Consider the following 16,979-nt stretch of genomic DNA (forward strand, 5'->3'; position numbering starts at 1 on the left):
CTGGAAGAAATGGATGCATTTCTAGAAACATAAACTCTGAAAACTGAAACAGGAAGAAATAGAAAATTTGAACAGTCTGATAACCAGCAAAGAAATGGGATCAATAATCAAAAATCTCCTAACAAAAAAAAAAAAAGTCCAGGGTCAGATGGCTTCCCAGAGGAATCCTACCAAACACGTAAAGAGGAGTTAATACCTATTCTTCTCAAACTATTCCAAAAAGTAGAAATGGAAGGAAGACTTCCAAACACACTCTACGAGCTCAGCATTACTTTGATTCCAAAACCAGACAAGACCCTACTAAAAAGGAGAATTACAGGCCAGTATCCCTCATGAACATGGATGCAAAAATTCTCAACAAGATACTAGCAAATCAAATACAAATTTACATTAAAAGAATCATTCACACAACCAGGTAGGATTTATTCCTGGGCTGCAAGAATGGTTCAATATTTGCAAATCAATCAAAGTGATACACCACATTACTAAAAAAGAGAAGATAAGAACCATATAATATTCTCAATAGAGGTAGAAAAAGCATTTGACAAAGTACAGCATATATTCTTGATAAAAACCCTTAACAGAGTAGGGATAGTGGGAACATACCTTAATATCATAAAGACCATATATGAAAGATCCAAGGTAATATCATCTTCAATGGAGAAAAACCGAGCTATGGTCAAGAAGAAGACAGGGATATCCACTCTCACTATTGTTATTTAACATAGTCCTGGAAGTCTTAGCCCTAGCAATCAGACAACAAAAAGATATAACAGGCATCCAAATTGGCAAGGAAAAGGTCAAACTTTCACTATTCTATGTAGAAAACCCAAAAGATTTTACCAAAAAGTTGCTAGAACTAATATTACAAATTCAGTAAAGTCACAGAATACAAAATCAATGTACAGAAAGCTGTTACTTTTCTCTACACCATTAATGGAGCAGCAAAAAGAGAAATTAAGGAGTCGCTCTCATTTACAACTGCACCAAAACCATTCGATATCTGAGAACAAAACTAACCAAAGAGGTAAAAGTTCTGTACTCTGAAAACTACAGAACACTGATGAAAGAAATTGAAGATGGCACAACCAAATGGAAAACATTCCATGCTCATGAATTGGAAGAACAAATGTTAAAATGTCTACACTAACCTAAGCAATCTACACATTTAATGCAATCCCCATCAAAATACCACCAGCATTTTTCACAGAGCAAACAATCCTAAAATTTGTATGGAACCATAAAAGATCCCCAATACCCACAGAAATCTTGAAAAAGAAACACAAAGCTGGAGGCATCACAATTCCGGACTTCAAGATGTATTACCAAGCCATAGTGATCAAGTGATCAAGTGATCAAGACAGGATGGTACCGGCACAAAAGCAGACACATAGATCAATGGAACAGAAGAGAAATCCTGAAGTGCACCCACAACTATATGGTCAATTAATCTTTGACAAAGCAGGAAATGATATCCAACAGAAAAATTCTCTTCAAATGGTGTTGGAAAAACTAGACAGCTACATGCAGAAAAATAAATTCAAAATGGAAGAAAAACACCTAAATGTGAGACAGGAAACCATCAAATCATTGAGAAGAACATTCTTTGAATTTAGCCATAGCAATTTCTTACTAGACACTTCTCTAGAGACAAAGGAAACAAAAGCAAAAATGAACTATTGGGACTTCATCAAGATAAAAAGCTTCTGGCAACAAAGGAAATAATCAATAAAACTAAAAGGCAACCTATGGAATGGGAAGAGATATTTGCAAATAACATCTGATAAAGGGGTAGTATCCAAAATCTATAATGAACTTATCAAACTTGACACCCCAAAACCAAATAATTCAGTTAATAAATGGGCAGAAGACATGAATAGATGTTTTTCCAAAGAAGGCATTTATATGGCTAACAGACACATGGAAAGAAGCTCAACATCACTCATCGTCAAGACAATACAAATCAAAACTACAATGAGATATCACCTCAACCTGTCAGAATGGTAAAAATTAACAACAGAGAAAACAGCTGATGCTGGCATGCATGTGGTGAAGGGGGAACCCTCTTATTCTGTAGGTGGGAATGCAAACTGGTGCAGCCACCCTGGAAAACAGTATGGAGGTTCCTCAGAAACTTAAAAATCGAGCTACCCTATGGCCCAGATATTGTACTACTAGGTATTTACCCAAAGGGTATAAAAATATTGATTCAAAGGGACCCACACTTTATAGCAGCATTATCAATAATAGCCAAATTGTGCAAAGAGCCCAAATGACTACTGACTGATGAATGGATAAAGAAGGTGTGATATATATAAAATGGAATATTACTCAGCCATAAAAAGAATGAAATCTTGCCATTTGCAATGACATGGTTGGAACTAGTATATTATGCTAAGCAAAATAAGTCAAAGAATGGCAAGTACCATATGATTTCACTCATATGCCAAATTAAAGAAATGAAATAGATGAACATAGCAGTAAATTTAAAAAGAAGAAGAAGAAGAAGAAGAAGGAGAGAGAGGGAGGTAAACCATAATGAGCACTGGCTTTTATATGTAAGTGATGAATCATTAAATTCAACTGCTAAAACTAATATTACACTACATGTTAACTAACTAGAATTTAAATAAGAACGTGTAACATTAAAAGTATGATCAAATTAAACTTTTTAAAAAATTCTTCATGGTTCTTCTTTTGGTTGCCTGGAAGGTGTGTTTTGTACAACAATGACTATGAGTACAGATTGTCAAATATAGGCGTCATATGAGAAACTGTCTTAAGCTGGTAGCTTACAAATTTATTACTGACATATCCCGAAATAGGCATCTACATCATAAGCCTAGTTCATGATAGTATGGATGGTAGTTAATGCTAGTTGGTCATTTCTTATTTCAAGAAGTATGAAGTATACCTGTCTAATAATTTGATAATCTGGCATTTAAAAGCCAAAAATCATCAAGCCTACAGCAGCATTGTGGAAAACACCTTATTCAAAGAGGATGGTTGGTGTTGAAAATATTCCAAAGATGTTATATTTAAAGTATATACTATAATACTGCTTGCTACATACAACAAAACATATTCTTTGAGGAGTAGAGCCTAGAATCATTATTTCACCTGAGCATCAAAATAAAGAAACACAAAAGACAGCAAGAAGTTGGGAGAAGCAAATCAAAGGGAAGGAATGAGCATATACGGACAGAGAAATTACGAGCAACATTACTGGTAAACTAAGCTCTACTGTATGTCAGTAAGCTTAAGAATTTCTTTTATTCATTTCAAATCAATATCACCCATCTTTTATTTTTTACAGTCTAATTTACAATTGATATTCATAAGGAGGGCTCTGAATAATTAAAGGAGTAAAATGGTGAAGTTCAGAATAAAGGATCAAAGGACCTTTAAAGAATTCCACAAAGCGCTACCATGCTTTGTGTAAGAGGCCAATGTTTTCCAACTTACCATACTATTAAGGGATAATTTCAACTTTAAATATTCTTTTCTGATCTGGAACCAAAATACGTTTTCCTCTCCCTTGCAATTGTTAGGGTCTTGTCTGTCTTTTGGAGAAATGTAAATATTATCTTCCTACAGCCTTTTTTTTTTCTTTTTAATTGGAGATTACCTATAGTATTACCATTTGTGTTTTTCATCTTAGGAGTATTGACATTTAGTTCCTTTTACATGATTTAGCATTCTAGGCCCTTGAAGTCCCTCCAATCCTTCTCTGATCTCTGAAATTTTGGTCTCTTTCAAGATTCTTTTTAAATGGTAATGCTACTTAAAAACTACTAAAGATATCCTGGAGAAGTCATTAATATTTTCTTTGCCTTTTCATTTTACTTCCATTTAAATTATGAAAAAACTTCAGCATAATTAACAGTTACAGTAAACTCTTGATTCACATTATAATTATGGGCAACTAAAGCCCAGCACTTTTTCAGAGAAAAGGCAAGAAGAAGAAGTTTCCTTTTCCTAGTGTTCTTTATGACTGCAAGAGAAACAGTGTGGGCTTTTAGAGAACAGGTGCTTGTTCAGCAGGAAAACCACTGAACACTTCCATTGCTGGGTCATTGTGAGATATAGCATTAGATGATGGAGAAATAATGAGGTCAAATCTTCCACCACCATGGAAATTCAAAATAAAGCAAATTATTTCACTGAGAGTTCTCAGTTTTCCCAGGGCGCTTCCTATCCAATAACATGACAACTTATATGCCTAAAAGGTTAAGATCTTGCATATAAAAGCAAACAAACAGATTTTGGCCACATAAGAAGCTTGAACTGGTTACAGATTTTTTCCACCAGATCCTATAGTGTCCTCTTGGACCTCCAAAAGTCAAGTGGCACTCACCAATAAGGCTTTGTTGTGTGCTCAACTGGCAGTATTGAAGGGCTCTGTACACTAACACAGAACCATCTGCAGAAAATAGATATTTAAGTAGCTGAGATACAGTGGGTCAAATCAGAAAGAATATCTTACAGAGGACAATAGAGGAAGGGAGGAAAAACTGAATGGGAAGATATCAGAGAGGGAGACAAACCATAAAGACTCTTGACTCCGGGAAACAAACCAAGGGTTGTGGCTAGGGAGGTGGTTGGCAGGGTGGGGTAACCAGGTGATGGGCATTAAGGAGGGCACGTGATGTGATGAGCACTGGGTGTTATTCCCAACTAATGAATCAATGAACATTATATCAAATGCTAATGATGTAATATATGTTAGCTAATTGAATTCAAATTCAAAAAAAGAGTATCTTAAAAACTTAGAAACAAAGATTTAAACTGTTCTACTGAGGTCCGCTAGAAAATTGCAACAAGTGGGTAAATAAGAATTGGAACAAAGGCAAACAGGACAGGAAAACGTGAGGTGAAAGCATAGACTCTAAGTTGCACGCTCATTCATTAAAAAGAATAACAAACAAAAAATAAACTACTGGTGTATTTATGCTATCCCCTAAAACCACTCCTAATGAGAAAGGGCATGGAAAGACAAATTCCACTGAATGGAACAATTATCAGTTTTTTTTTTTTTAAACACATGGCTTTCTAATATTGAAAATACAATGTAAAATAAAAATTGGCACAGACAAAATGTATCTTTCCTAACCTTTATGTAGGCAGCTTCTGCCAAAGAAAAGTGTTATATTTCAAGTCATTCTTCACAAATGAAATATCCACAGCTTTTTGTTTTCAGGAGAATGACCATTTGTTAACGTACACCTCATATTCTCCAACAGTTTGGTAAAAAAAAAAAAAAATAGATAGTAATCATAATTCAGGAATTAAATACACACACATATTTTTGGAAACTGTTTTCTCAAAAATTGTGCATTTTACTATACATATATACATACTATTGTGTATGTATGCATCTTTATTTAGATTCTAGGGGGAAGAAATTTAATCCATTCTGAAATAAAAAATTTTTTTACAAGAGAATATAGCCTCTGAATCACCACCCATCTGAAATAAAGAAATATGTCTTTTACTTAGGAGCACCTTTAAAATTAACTTCAAGGAAACTAGAACAATATTAGCTTGTTTTTTTAATTGGAAAATGTTCACATTATTATCCCTAAAGTGTACCATTTTCAAGAAAAAGTTTTGCTTTCAATGTTGCACAATGGAAAACAACAATATAGACATCCCAACAATGACAAAAGCAATTCAAAATATGAAATAAAGTATAAGAAAAAGGGGAAGATTCTTATTAACATGGATTTTTTTCCTTACAGGAAGTTATTCATTAGAGTTCATCCATTCTGCAAGCTATACTAAAATTAAGACAAAATGTATCTGAGTGGTGTATTTTCTTTTACACTTGTTAGAAATAGTAGGTATGGCAATCCATATCAATTTGCTTCCAATTTTATTAAAAGTGTTTTATGTCTTATTGAAAGGTTTAGTGTTCACTTCATAATATATTCCATTTATACCTCTTACCTTCTTGATGCTATGCTATATGCCTTCTTATGAGATTTAACCAAAATAAGAAACATTCTCATCAGTGCATAATATTGCTTTTGGAATCAAATTAAGCATTTCAAGCACTTATAACTCGTTCGTTCATAGGCTGAGCCTATAAATTTTAATTGATGCATTTTATATATGGTCAAATAAAATCAAATGTTAGTTACTGAATTGATTAAATAAATAAATTCCTAGTTATCACGGTGTTCAAAATCATTTCAAAACATATTCAAAGTTTAGCCTAGAAACCGGGTACTTTGGCTCTGTGTACTCAGAATCCTGCTTATTTGTATGAGTCTGAATTTCTATAAATACAGATCTAGTATTAGAATGTTCTTTTTATATTCTGAGATTTTATGTTTATGTCTGAAATATTTTCCCACAAAAACGGTTTCTTAACAGTTTTAATTTACTAAATTTAAATGTGACAGTTTATTTCTTCCAACTTTACTGAGATTAATTGACATATAACATTATGTAAATTTAAGGTACACCATGTGATGATTTGATTTGATACATGTATATATTGTGTGTGTATGTATATAAATATATCTACCACAGCCTTCCCACATATAATTAACATTTGTTGTTGTTGTTACGATGAAAACATTAAATTTCTACTCTCATAGCAATAAATCTGACAATTTAATGTGACATACATTAGATTGGTTTAGATTAGGAAAGGCAGTTGCTAGAGGTTTTCAAATTAAATGTTGCTTCAATGGCTTCTGTTACGTGCTGTATCTTACTTTTATAATCCATCCAATAAAAATCTATAGATCATGCATTGAAATCATCTAAGGACATGAGAGATATGTATCAAGGAAATCATCAAGAGGATCACAAAAAATGATGGAATTGCACCTGTGACATGCTATGATGCCAATTCATCTACAGAACAATTGTATATGTTTCTACTTTCTTGCAATGGAGCAGGCAGAAACATTTTGTAGCTGAACAGCATGCATGACACTGAAAAAAATATCATATACGTATGTTTTTTTTTTTTTTTTTTTTAGATAACCTGTATAAAAGTGGTCACATATGTCTCTGTCTGGTTAAAAGCACAGAGCTGCATCCTTGATTGATCCAGTGTGGTTTTACCCCTATGAGAAGTAAGAAGGTTAGGTACCGACGTTTAGAAATGCATAACGATGAAATAGATTAGTCAACTGATTTAAAATGTTTAAAGTAAACATACCTGAAAGTAAAAATGAGTTATATGTTAGAAATACATGCTAGATGCTCAATGCAAAGAAGTATCTTTGAAACACAGTAGTAAGACTGAATATCATTCAACACAGATTTTAAAACCATCAACTCAACAGTTACATATATAATTCTATTATTTAGGGGATGAATTTAGCTACTATAATGTGATAAGGCAATCTTTCGCATTCTGTTTGATCTTTATAACAACCATCTAAAAATAAGTGATTCTCAGTTCTAGAGTTGGTGAGAGTAGGAGTAGGTAGTTTTTAAAAAGCATATTCTAAAATTAGAATTTCATGAATTACTTTTAATTATCACTTTTAATTTTGACATTTAAAATAGCATTGAAGGAAAAATGTTTCCAAATTTATCATAAAAAGAATAAGAAACAATGATTCAAATGTCTGATCAAAATTTCATTGTTTCAGACACATAAAGAAATCCAGTAAAGATGATTCTTCAAATATTTTGAAACCAATCTACAAAAAAGAAATGGTTAAGTAAAATTCTATGGGAGTCTTCTTCTGTTTTGTTTTGTGTTTTTAAGGATCTGCAAAAAAATAGGATCAAATACCAGCTTAATTGTATAATTAATGTATCCTATAACTATAATTATAAAATTGTGTAATTGTAACTAATGCCTAAATCTTGCTAAACCAAATGCAATTCTGGAAGAGATTATTTTATTTTCTTAAATGCAATGATAAGAAGAAATCAAAACTGCTTTCTTGGTGAACATAATAACTGCCTGTTTCAGGGAAAAACTTCATAAAAAAATCTAAAGAGAGACCAAGTAACAACATAATTAAAACCACCACATACTAAAAAGACGTAAAATATTTAACCTTGATGACTACAAATATTTAAATAATTTTTTATTAAATCAGCAAAAGGAGTATATTTCATAACAAGTAAACATGTTTAACTTTCTCCAAAGATAATGGCTTTTAAAATTGAAAAGATTGAATACTGAACAGATGAATGGGTAGATGGACTAATGCATCGGTGAGTCAGGTAAGCAACATGAATGTCTGTTCCTCTGCCTGGGATTCCCTTCTCCATTACATCTACTCAATGAATTGATCACCATCCTTCAGGGTCTGGCTCAAACCCCACCTCCTCTCACAAGCCCTCAGGCTCACAGAGTCTTACTCAATGCATCCTCAATGGGCTGGTTTATTATTTGGTTATGGAACGTGCTTTGTTCTAGTTATTTTATTGAAGTAGACTATAACTTAATAAATCAGTATTAAAGAGAATCAGAAGCCAAATATGAACCAGCATATGCACAATACCACTATACCAGAAATTTTGATCCTTAATTGCAACACTACGGTGCAAAACAGAAAATAATTATATTCCTACTAACATCTTGCCTTTCTATGATATGTAATATGGTGGTTAAAACTTGGGGTTCAAACTTTAAAGAGACCCCCAGAAACATCCATGACTAATCAGCATTATTTCTTAATTTTTCAGTGTTTTAGTTATCTGTAAATATAGATGAATAATATCCATTCTCCTAGTTGTCATAGGAAAGTTATACAATGTAAATGAAAGCGGCAAATAGGTACAATTTTCCCTTGGTGTCTTTGGTGCGTTCTTCTTTTGGGTCCACATCTCAAGTGTCGAGTTGCTCACTTGTCCTCTTACTTTCGTGGTCCTTGTAGTGTAGTGGGTGCTGTGGTGGGCTGCGCCCATTCCCCACTTCAGGCAAGCCTCTCATCCCTCCAGCTACTGAGAGTGTTGGGGGCTGAAGGCTCACAACTGAGTCCCCACATAGGAATTGTCATGCAGAAGAGAGCTGCTTCACCCAACAGTTTCATCTCCTCCCCTGGGAAGGTGGAGAGGGAACCTGCATCTAATGACTCATTGGTGGGAGGGGAAAGGCCTGAATCCTTTGCTTCAATTAGGACTGCTCCATAGTTGGGTCACCTTAGTACCTACTGGAGATGCCCATAGGATCAGCAGAGGCATCAGCTGAAAATACATAACATTTCATTTCTCCCTGTCCCAGTCATCTTGCTTCCCTCATTTCTTACAGGTGGTAGGTGTTGCTCCTGAGAATACTCCCCAGGAAATCTCTTACACACCAATTTCTCTCTCAGAGCTAGTTTTCCACAGAACCTGTCCTCAGGCTGACTCTCTGTATATCCTATAGTTAACATAACTGAACACATAAAATCCCAACCTGTCTACATTTCTGACTTGTCCTCTTTCTTTGGAACCTAAGTTTCCAAATACATACTGTTTGGCATCACTTGGCTATCTGACAAGTAGCTCACAATTAAGATGCTCCCAAATTAAACTCTGAGTATACTCTATCTCTTAAATTTTCTCCTCCTCTTACGTATTTTTTAATAGCATTGATACCCATCCAGTCTTCTAAGATACAACCTAATGTTACGAGTCAATCTGTATCTCCCAAAAGGGCTCTTCACCTCTATCAGAAAGTTCTTTCACCTACTCTGAAGAAAGAATTTATCTTTTAACTATAAAACCTCCTTCAAATGCCATTTCCTCTGTGAAGTATTCCAATTTATTTTTAAGATTAGTTATACTCTCCTCTATCCTGTGTGAATGTTTTGTCCTAAAACCAAACCCTGTTTTAATTCTTTTTTGTATGTTTAATTATAATTTCTGGTTTCTCTATGTGTTTCTCCTCAAAGGCAGGAAACTTGCTTTACTCCTTATCTCTTAAAACCGTGCCAAACACAAAGACCTATAGCCTACCTCTACTGAAGAAATGAATGCATTAATGATGTGTCTTCCTAATGTCTGGCAGGAGTATGGTAACAAAAGAACTTCAGTAAATGTGAGTTCAACACATGAATAGCAATGTTTCACAAAAAATGTTCTCTAATGTATTCCTTTGCAATTTTCCTCCCTATGATCAAAGTTAATGAGGGGTTTATTTGGAATTTGGTTCCTTATGGAACATGAAGTTTTGTATAAATGTGTTTGCAGTGTTTTAAATGACGTTCTCTTGAAGGAGGGTAGTTTGATTACGTAAAATTTGAATATTTCATTGACCTCTTTTTTCTAAGGACCTCAGCTAGTTCCATCACAACTTTGATATAATGTTTTAAAAAAACGAAGAACAATTAGGTAAAGCTAAGTATCTGTCTTTGGCTTGAGGAGGAATGAATGGGGCATCTCTCTAGGAGGAAATGTTTACAAAGAATGTTTCCTCTCTGCTGAGTACACAATATGAGCAAATTCACTTAAGCAGCCTTGATAAGTAAATATATTTGTCAAAAGAGCAGTAAAAAAGTACTTGGGGATTAGATTCACAGTGAAGAAAGGAGCTTCTCTGAAAGCCCTAAGAGTCTGTACTACTTTAAAATCACAAGAGACTGTTTTTGTTTTTAAATATTAGGAGAAATAAATTTGGATTAATGTTTTCCTCTGAAATTTGCATACACTTCCAAAGTCCATTTTACAATTCTATAAGCTGCTTCTTTTTTTTTTTTTCATCTTTAGAGCAGAGAAGGAAGTAGTCTGTAGCAATAGAAAACAAAGAGAATGACTCTAATCTAAGACCTCTCCATTAAAAAAAAATTAGCTATTAATTTATTTGTTTATAATTTTAAGTTTTGACACTTGGCACAATTAAAAAAAAACACTACACTTAAGAATTTAGTTAAGTCATATGCCAATCACATACATTAAATCATTGCAGGTGGGTGAATTTTTTTTTTTCCCTCAACAACTCTTAGTGCCTGGAGCATAGCAAAGCTCAATACATATTTATTGAATGAATGGGTTCATTTCATGCTTCGTTTGAGGCTCATAATCAGGAAGCACTTCACTGCTAATGGCAAAAATCTGTGCAGTGTGCTGCTAATGTTTGCCACATGCTTAGAGGACTGCAGTGCTCCTCAGGAGGAGGCGGACTTTGAGAGGGGCCATTAGTTCAGTGCCTGCATTCTGAGAAATAGGGACAAGTCCTATTTTCATGGGTCCATGGAAGATAACAATATGTCTTTCTCAGTTCTGAGACAAACTCTATCTTAAGAGAAATGCTGATGTTCTATTGCCAATTATTTCCTTAGAACTGTTTATAAGATATTTTACTCAACACTTTATTTAAACTCATCTCTTTGGTTGTCTTCTGGTAAGGTGTTTTATTAAAAAATATTTTTACTTCATTCTGGAGTGCGTATCAGGACAAAGGCACTTGCCAATATGAGATCTGATATTAGAAGATGAAAAAGTCTGTCAAATATAATGGGAAAACAGGACGCTAGGCCATAAAAGAGAAGTTTTTTTGTTTTGTTTTGTTTTGTTTTATGGTGGGGGGGCATCAAAGGTTAAAGGTGTGGTTTCCCTCTGTTCAAAATGCAGATTCAACAGGCAAAAGGGGAAATATCTTCAGTCCCTGAATAAAGGAAATGACATCTCAGAAACCTGGGTCAGAACATGTTAGGGATGAATTTAGGTTCATTTCCCATGAGAACTCAATCCATCACAGTTGCCAATGGGAACACCACTGATAAGGATTCTAAAGTTGCTTCCAGACTTAGGCAGAGAGAGTTCAAAGGCAGCCCAGATCTGGTGTTTGGAACAAGTTTCCCTTGTCTTTTACACACTAAAATTGTGAACCATTGATCTACATCATGCTACTTCTCTTGACTTTAACCGGTAGCAAGTAACTACTTATACTGTATATGTGGTCACTCAATCCCATACCCATAATAACTGTTAATCAGGCACGTGCTTTCCAGAAGACACATATCTAATTATTTGACCATTTAATCATATCTAATCATTTACTCTTTATTATAATTCTCTTTTGCTTATACAGGAATTAAAATACAATATCAGAAAAGAATGTAGATTGCTCAAGACCATAGAGTTAGTAAATACCAAAGCTAGAATTTAAGGCAAATATTCTATTTCCAGAGGCTCCTATTCTTAAACATATCCCAAGGAAGTGCTTAAGATTTAAATAATCCAAATGTATTGAATCAGGCATTACTTTGTATTGGGTAATCAAGATTTGCCCTTTGGGCAAGTTTCTTCAAGAACATGGCAATCACTCTTTCAAAGATACCTTAGGCATGAAAAATTAAAGAAAGTTTGAAAGGAGGGAATAAGTAGTTAAAAAATTTGGGAGCTCAAGTGGGAGCTGAAGATTAGGGGGATAGAGGAGAGAGGTTAGCATGAAGGGTAGTAGAAGCACTCTCGGTAAAGAAAATCTACTTTTTTTTTTTTTTTTTTTTTAGTAGTTCAAATGGAAAAACAAAACCAAAACCAAGTCATAATGAGAAACATTTAAATCTCAAGCAGCTGGAGAAAAGACTTTAACATAGGGTTTCACAGCTGGAGATACTATTACCTCTAAGGTACCCAACGAATTTCCTATAGATCTTAAACTTTTGTTATTTCTCAAGTCCAGAATAGCAAAGTGGGTTTGAATATACTCACACTGTGAGATATGTCATGGAAATTTTTTTATGATGAAGGGCAAACATTCCAAGTCCATGATTTTAAATCCATACTTTTAGGGGATAATGATGATGAGTTCAATAATAAACACAATAGCTAGCATTGTTTTAGGTTTACCAACTCAAATATGGTGCTAAATGACTTAAAGCAATTAGCTTACCTATTCTTTACTACAAGCTATAATGTAGCCCCATGCCCCTGTGTATTATACCACACATTTTTGATATGAAGTAGAAAAAGTATACATTTTTTCTCATGTAGCTATAACTATAAATATAAAAATGACAATCAAGAATATTAGAATATTACTGCCAAATGACCCTTAGATAACACAGTTTAAAGGCACTAAATTCCATGCTTTTTAGGAAGGGTTTTGGGGATGGATGAAAGAGTAACTTTATGGGTGGTTATAGCAACATTATCAACAATAGCCAAATTATGGAAAGAGCCCAAATATGGATGAATGGATAAAAAGGATGTGGTATATATACTGTGCAATATTACTCAGTCATCTAAAGAATGAAATCTTGCCATTTGCAACCACATGGATGGAGCTAGAGTGTATTATGCTAAGTGAAATAAGTCAGTCAATGAAAGATAAATACCACATAATTTCACTCATATGTGAAATTTAAGAAACAAAACAGATGAACAAAGGGAAAGGAGGAAAAAAGAAAGAGAAAGAAGGAAGCAAACCATAAGAGACTTTTAACTATAGAGAACAAAGTAAGGGTTGTTGGAGAAAGGTGGGCAGGGATGGGCTAAATGGATGATGGGGACTAAGGAGGGCACTATCCCATATATGTTAACTAACCACAATGTAAATGAAAACTTGAATTCAAAATCAAAAAAAAATAGTCTATTTCAGTAATGAAACAGCTTATAAACTGAATCACTAATTATAAAAAATCACAGCTGGCCACTATGACATCACAAACCTCCTCTGGAGCTACAAGGTAGGTAAATTTTTCAGAAGCGTGCCTCATTAACCCAATAGGGATGTGTGTTTTATCCATAAAATGGACAAAGACAGGGCAAAGAAGAGAGAAATAGGACTGATCTATGAATCACAAGACTGGGGCTCTTGTCATGGCTTTGCCTTTGAACTAGGTTTATTAACTGTGGATACAGTCACTTCCTCTTATTGAGCTTTTCAGAAAATGAGGTGCTAACTGGGCAGATCTATAAGATTCCCTTCAAAATGTCATAATTAACAGAGCAAGAATAAATCTTTTGTCTGCCACAGAGGACCTCCATTTAAGGTCAGCCACCAGTTTTGTGCAAAGGAAAAATGACCAGGTAAGAAATGATTCTTCCAAATATTAAGATTTAAAGAAGTGCTTGATAAACTCTGTCAGCTAACAACTGTCCTAACACCTGGAACCCCACACTTATTCAGAAAGCCTACCAAGCAATTTAGTTTTTCAGCTGTGATCTTCACAAGCAGAAAAATGAGTAATAGAACTAGTTTCCCTTTCCACATGTGACTGGGCTCAGATCACTTCCTGAAAAGTGATGTGTGAAATCTGATTTTCTACCTTCAAGTTGAAACCAGCAGTACCTCTTCTGTGTAAAGGTTTTAAAAATAAAAAATTAAAAAAATTAAACATGTCATTCCTTACTTTGTCATCTTGGAAAGAATTTCTTTGGCTACTTAGAAATACAGTCTTAATTTATATAATCACATATTCACTCAGTAAGTATTGAGCACTTACTATGCATGCAGCACTGGTCATATGGCTAGGAGGCACACACACATACACACACACAGACACACACACACACACACACACGTATGTATCTTTATTCCAAAATCCGATGGAAATTCATGGAAGGCAGGTGTTAGTATAGGGATAAGCAGATAGGAGGCATGTGATAAATGCCTCTCAAATACTTCTAAATGTGACTGAAAGAAAGGAGTACTACTTTTAAGGGAGATCTTGAAACTTTGAAGAGATAACATAAAAATGCTTTGTCTTAAAGCTCATGGTTATTTTATTCCATATTAATAAGAACACAGTTCAATTAATAAAAACAGTAAAAAAACCATTACTTTGAATATATATACACAACCAGATGTGGAGAAAGAGGATATTAAATTTTTGATAAAAGATTCCTGTTCTCAATGAGTTTAGAGCAACCTGTGATACATACAATAATTTCTCCAAAAAAAGTAATAAAATATAAAGTTAAACAATAAACCCAGGAAATTCAAACTGAGGAAAGCTCCTATCTCTTTGCAGAGGAATTAAGAAGAATGCAATAGCTACCACTTTTGAGCACTCTGAGTAGTGTTCTAAGCTTTTTGCCCATGTTAATTCATGTAATCCTTATTACCCAACCCTGTAATGTAAGGCCTAATAATTTTACACATGAGGAATGTCTTAAAGGATGTATATAGGATTTTGACTGGGGAAGGAAATCCCAAGCAGAGTGATGCACAGTGCGAGTGTTCGTGGTCCAGAAGGAAACCAGGCAAGCACTGGGTGACACAGCTGGTCAGCTGGATGGGGCCATGGTGTGAAGAGTTTATCTACAGTCTGTAATTCTGGAGACTTGGGGGACCAAACATACTTTAAAGGAGTGATGTGATCAGGATTGAACCTGGGTAAAATTAATCCAACTAGTGATCTGGAGTAGATGGAAAATGGAGGCAGAGACACCAGTTGAGACACTATTTGGTATGGTTTAGGCAAGAAGTAGTGAGTGCAAAGGCAAACAAAAGTGATGAGAAGGAGCAGTGGATTCAACAGACAGGAAACTATATGATTTTATAACTGATAACAAAAGGGGATGAGGGAAGGGAAGACTTAAACGTACCTGGTGCTTTCAAATCTAGCTAAATATGATTGCATCAATTATTAAGAACCAGTAAGTAAAACCTCACCAGATGAATCTTCAGCAAGCTGCTGTGTAAACTCACAAACACAAGAAACTACCCAACAGTCTGCAACATTAGAAAGAACTTATCACAGCAAAAATTTAAAATTTCATTTCATTTCACACTAATTAATAATAGGAAACAATGTGTATGAAAAATCTTACCCCTTTGCTGTATTCACTCTCTGAATCACTGCTAAGTTCCTCAGTATTCATATTTTCCAAATCAGATTCCCCCGGTGCAATAGGCACTGTCACAGTCAGGCTGGGATTATGAATAAATGATTGACAATCACTTTCTTCCATCAAATATTTGTCCACGCTGCTTCCAAAACCACTGATCTGGTCTTTTTCTTTGTGGTAATTGTGATCTCTGTTCATTTCAGCAAGTGTGCGGTTAGATATATAGTTTTCCTTCTTACTATTTTGATCTTCTGCTCTTCCTGTGTCTTTGGAAACCTTTGGTTTTTTGGAAAATGCTTTGAGAATAAATTCACGTAAGGTTTGTTTCACATAATTTATTCCCTTTGTAATTCTGGCCACTGCAATCTGGAGGTTGTTTGCATCAGTATCTTCTTCAATTGCTGTAAGATTGTCTGAGCTAAATGAGCTCAATAATAAAGCCAGAAATAGATTGAGGACCTACATCAGGATGCGGATGGGGTATGGAGAAATAGGGAGACAGGAAATAAAAAAGAAAATAAGCACATTTTTCTGAAATACAGGCCAAAATCCAAACCAGTATTAAAGATCCCTGCACTTCTTCACACAGAGAGAACATGTGATAGGGTAGAATAGAGGCCAGACTCCTCTACTGTCTTGTCCATCCGTATCCTGACTCCTGGGAACTCTGGGAAGCAGAGGTCAGCCATACCCAGGAAGGACTTCGCATGAGGATCAAAGAGAATGCTCTCTTCCCATTATCGTTATGTCATTCTTAAGTTCATCTCTGGCCAAATTCCCTTTTATGGGAATAAAAAGCCGACCTAATGTTTACCTGTAATTAATATTTATCACCTATGAAAAAAAGTAGAACAAGAAAATTGTGAGGAGTGTCTGTTGTGCTGAAGTAACCTATGCCAAGCTCTGTGCTTGCTTTTCCCAGAAGAGATAAGTCAGTTTTTTGCAACAAATGGAACATATAATACTCGCAAAGCTCCTGTAATAAAATATTCTGTCCAAGAATTGTGCCAGCTTGCAACTTAATGAGGCTTTTAAAGCATAGAAAGGGACCTGCCCACTGAACCCAATTCAAATGAGATAATGGCATTATGACTGATTGGCTTCATGCCAATCATTTGGCCCTGGAAGAGATAATAAAAGAGCACAGGACAACAAAAATCCTGTTTGTCTACAAAACCATTTCTGTTTTTCCTCCCTGAGGTAGGGGTCCAGGCGGACTCAACATCGTAAAAACAAAACAAAACAAAACAAAAACAAAAACAAAACCTCACAGAGAG

The 16,979-nt window shown here is 34.7% G+C and overlaps 1 protein-coding gene and 1 long non-coding RNA gene across 3 annotated transcripts in view; one reads left to right on the forward strand and one right to left on the reverse strand.

The window, feature by feature from the left end:
• Positions 1–16,979, reverse strand: part of SCN9A (sodium voltage-gated channel alpha subunit 9) — a 171,193-nt gene that overhangs the window by 48,303 nt on the left and 105,911 nt on the right. Inside the window, exon 17 of the mRNA XM_044242258.1 lies at positions 15,685–16,161. Coding sequence (XP_044098193.1) covers positions 15,685–16,161 — 477 coding nt within the window. The remainder of the gene's footprint in view (positions 1–15,684; positions 16,162–16,979) is intronic.
• LOC122902556 overlaps positions 1–16,979 on the forward strand; it is a 76,397-nt gene that overhangs the window by 43,979 nt on the left and 15,439 nt on the right. The window contains exon 3 of one of the 2 annotated variants that reach the window (XR_006383821.1): positions 9,858–10,003. The exons of the other annotated variant lie outside the window; for it this stretch is intronic. This is a non-coding gene — a long non-coding RNA (uncharacterized LOC122902556). The remainder of the gene's footprint in view (positions 1–9,857; positions 10,004–16,979) is intronic. 2 annotated transcript variants of the gene reach the window in all.

Source organism: Neovison vison, chromosome 3, assembly GCF_020171115.1.
Source record: "Neovison vison isolate M4711 chromosome 3, ASM_NN_V1, whole genome shotgun sequence".
NCBI lineage: Eukaryota > Metazoa > Chordata > Mammalia > Carnivora > Mustelidae > Neogale > Neogale vison.